The sequence below is a fragment of the Bradysia coprophila genome, chromosome X (genome assembly GCF_014529535.1).
Source record: "Bradysia coprophila strain Holo2 chromosome X, BU_Bcop_v1, whole genome shotgun sequence".
Taxonomy (NCBI): domain Eukaryota; kingdom Metazoa; phylum Arthropoda; class Insecta; order Diptera; family Sciaridae; genus Bradysia; species Bradysia coprophila.
In genome coordinates, this window is record NC_050737.1 from 7,825,919 (window position 1) to 7,829,139 (window position 3,221).

General features: G+C 37.0%; 2 protein-coding genes across 2 annotated transcripts; both read right to left on the reverse strand.

Annotated features, from left to right (window-relative positions):
* Window positions 1-285: 285 nt before the first annotated feature.
* Window positions 286-915, reverse strand: LOC119085760. Its single transcript, XM_037196244.1, has 3 exons — window positions 770-915; window positions 611-697; window positions 286-551 (listed from the first exon to the last, which is right to left on the reverse strand). Exons 1-3 carry the CDS (start codon window positions 895-897, stop codon window positions 287-289), a joined length of 480 nt encoding a protein of 159 aa, XP_037052139.1. The 5' UTR covers window positions 898-915; the 3' UTR covers window position 286.
* A 690-nt stretch (window positions 916-1,605) lies between these two features.
* On the reverse strand, window positions 1,606-2,317 carry LOC119085761. Its single transcript, XM_037196245.1, has 3 exons — window positions 2,150-2,317; window positions 2,008-2,094; window positions 1,606-1,945 (listed from the first exon to the last, which is right to left on the reverse strand). The coding sequence occupies exons 1-3, from the start codon at window positions 2,290-2,292 to the stop codon at window positions 1,747-1,749; spliced, it is 429 nt and encodes a 142-aa protein (XP_037052140.1). The 5' UTR covers window positions 2,293-2,317; the 3' UTR covers window positions 1,606-1,746.
* Window positions 2,318-3,221: the final 904 nt, after the last annotated feature.

The following is a 3,221-nucleotide window of genomic DNA, read 5'->3' on the forward strand; positions in this document are numbered from 1 at the left end:
GCACTCACTATGCCTTTGGTTATATCGTTCAATAGTCACCTTTTTGCATATCTAAGCTTGTAGCATGATTTCTTGAAAATGAAATGGGTAGTGGCAATAGTATTGCCGCAATACACGGATTGATGGCTCTGGCCTGGGCTGGTAAATATTATATTCTTTGAGTCCAGCATACATTCTTTACTATTCTATTCTCTCATAAGTCAGAAGTTAAAACATCAGTTGAAGGCAGAATTCATTCGTCGTGAAAGTTTATATTAAATTTCCAAATAATTTATGTTTGCCATTTTTATTGGCACTTGCAACATCCTCGATGATGGGTGACCCCTGTTGGTGGATTTGCTGTTTGTGCCGTTTGCGGCCAATTAGTTGTATACGGTGAGTGCGTTTCTGGCAAGTCGGTTGTATTCGACGAATATGTTTGCGTCCAATTGGTTGCATTAGGTGGATCTGCTTGCAGCCAGTTGGTTGCATTCGTTGGATGTACTTGAGGCCAATTATTTGCATTCGGTGAGTATGTTTGCGGTGGAGCAAGTCGATTGTTAAGTACATTTCTGTTTTATTGAAATTGTGTATTGAGTCAAGTATTGGTTAAACAAAAACTATACCGCACCTATTTGAACACGTGTTGAAGATAAAACACGATACACTAAATATGATGAAAATCACAGCAGCGAGTACGAATACCTTCCAACTGGCGCTGAAATGAACATTGCATCAGCGTATCAACATATGGAAACTGTATTTGTTTTCTAACATTGATGTAACTTACATCCTGCATTGAAATAAATCACATTCATGTAATATATTGCTACAATCATTGCTCGTCCAGCAAAAAATTGTTTCGGCAAATCCACTGCGGATAAAGAAAAATAAAATTGCGATACTACGAAGGGTCATTTTGACTTAAGAAATTTTCCATTGCCGACTACATTTGTCACATAATATTTCGGACGATACGATTGAAAAAAAAAAAAAAAACCTTCGGCAAGACCTTAGCCTTCGAAGGTAGCTGACACCCGACAGTCCATATAAATTTTCAGCAGAAAATTTTCTTCGAAACTCGTGGTAAATGCACTGTCATACGTGATCAACTCAGAGGTGTCTTAGCTTGTCGTGCGTACTTTGGTACCGGCTACCGGATAGAATTGGGAAGCAGAGAGAATTATAAGCGGAAGGGTAAGTGGGTTTTGACATTCAGTGCCATCCCATTATGATTCAGCTACTTTTTAGCTGAATTTTGTGCATTCATCATCATCCATGCTATTTATTAACTAACTGTCTCGCTATCTGGCTTACTTCAGTTTCATACTTTGCGTTTATAAGAATAAGACTAAGTATGAATACTCTGCGTAATAATTCATAGCGCCCATTGCACTGATCTATGATTGGAAAAAGTAATAACTTTCCCGCTGATGGAAAATCATAGGGAGCACGGGAGCATTGCTTCCGGAAAAATTTTCCCATTCCGTACAATTTTTATTCAAAATCTGGAAGTTTCTGCCGTTTTTGATCTCGGGAACAAAATCGGTTTTTCCATCAGCGAACTTTCCAATGTAGCCATTAAAATCAAGAAAATATTTTAAAATTTATTATGATAAAGGACATGATGGTGTCTGTGATGGTAGATCCATTTAAGCCAGCATAATTTCTGCATTTCAACCCTGATTTTGAAGAATAAAATGGACAGAATATCTTAAAATTTTAATTGGAGGTTACAAGTCAGAAGGTCCGGCAGAATTAATTCGTTTATTGGCACACGCAACAGCCTCGATGATAAGACGGTCCCGTTGGTGAAGTCGCTCTGTATGAAATTTCTGGTAAATCAGTTGTGTTCGCTGAATGCGTTTGCGTACAATCGGTTGTATTCGCTGAGTCCGTTTGCGTACAATCGGTTGTATTCTCTGAATATTGGGTGTATGCTGGAACTTCATTGTTGTATGTATGTCTGTTAAAAAGTTTATTGGATCGATGAATTGTGTACAAGTGTTTCATTAGAACCTTTACTACCTTCGTGGACAGCCGTAACAGATGCAACCAAACAGACTAAGTGTGATGAAGATCACAGCCATTAGTACGGCCATCTTCCATAATGAGCTGAAATCAACAATGCAATAATGGCGTTAGCTTTTCAACATTGAATGCAACCTACATCGAGCATCCAAATGTGGAACATTCATGCAACAAATTGCTGCAATCATGATCCGTCGAACATATTTCATGCCCCCAAGAGTTCTTTTCTGCAACTCCATTACCGATGAACAAAATATATGTTACGATGCTACGAAACATCATTTTGACTAGGACACTTACCGTTCCAGCCGACTATATTCAAAAATGAATTATATGTAAACGAATCACCTATCTCGCCTTAGATCTAGTTTTATAAGCTTAAATAATGTTGAGGTTCGTTGCAGCTGAAATTGGCAATTACAATTCGTGTACCACTTTAAGTTTCTAGGAAAGAATGGAACATAAGAGGACATTAAATATAAAACATCATGCTAGATGATCATGGTTTAGCGAGGTATAAAACTACACTGGTTTTGTCAAGTATACTAGATTTCCTATACCATCCGCAGCGACCAATATCCACTGAACAGATTTTTGAAATTCGTTAAAAAAAACCTTTAGCATAGCTACAGATCAAGCAAACTCCATTTTGGTTAACTCGAATTCTTCTGAAATCGTATTTTCAAGAATAAAATGGACTCTGAGGGCATAGAGGGTAACAGAACTCTATTTCAGAAAGAATCCATCCGTTGTTAAAACTTCTGTGCAAAGGATTTATTTTAGGGTCTGCTTTAAGATAATGCTAATATTGGTAGATCCAGCGCAGTGAGCGGTCTTTTCAGATTTTTTTATGCTTCTACCAACCGGTAGCGATACTAGATATGAAAGTTTCTATCCTCGAAAAATCTCAGACTTAAATAAAATATTAAAATATAGACAGCACATAGACAAAAACCTCTGATAAAAGAGCCGCAACTCAATTACAAGGTAATTCCGACTTGCAGCAAATCTATTCCTTAAAACAAAAACTTTACATCACATAATTAGTTTTATTAATTCCATTTCTGTTTACAGTATTAAGTCATCACCAAAACCAATATTACTTTCTGTCATATGCATTTATATATTACGTTTGTGCATCGACTGGAATGTGTCTTTGATATACGTACGTAAGTACTCAATCGCACTGTGTATTCAAAATCATTGGGCCA

Excerpts from the sequence above, each read along its gene's own strand:
- LOC119085760 (XM_037196244.1), bottom strand. The coding sequence starts at position 897 with ATGACCCTTCGTAGTATCGCAATTTTATTTTTCTTTATCCGCAGTGGA. Across the intron at positions 698-769 it reads GATTTATTTCAATGCAGGAT|CGCCAGTTGGAAGGTATTCG; the intron begins GTAAGTTACATC and ends TGTTCATTTCAG. Across the intron at positions 552-610 it reads TTCAACACGTGTTCAAATAG|AAATGTACTTAACAATCGAC; the intron begins GTGCGGTATAGT and ends TCAATAAAACAG.
- LOC119085761 (XM_037196245.1), bottom strand. The coding sequence starts at position 2,292 with ATGATGTTTCGTAGCATCGTAACATATATTTTGTTCATCGGTAATGGA. Across the intron at positions 2,095-2,149 it reads TCCACATTTGGATGCTCGAT|CTCATTATGGAAGATGGCCG; the intron begins GTAGGTTGCATT and ends TGTTGATTTCAG. Across the intron at positions 1,946-2,007 it reads TGTTACGGCTGTCCACGAAG|ACATACATACAACAATGAAG; the intron begins GTAGTAAAGGTT and ends ACTTTTTAACAG.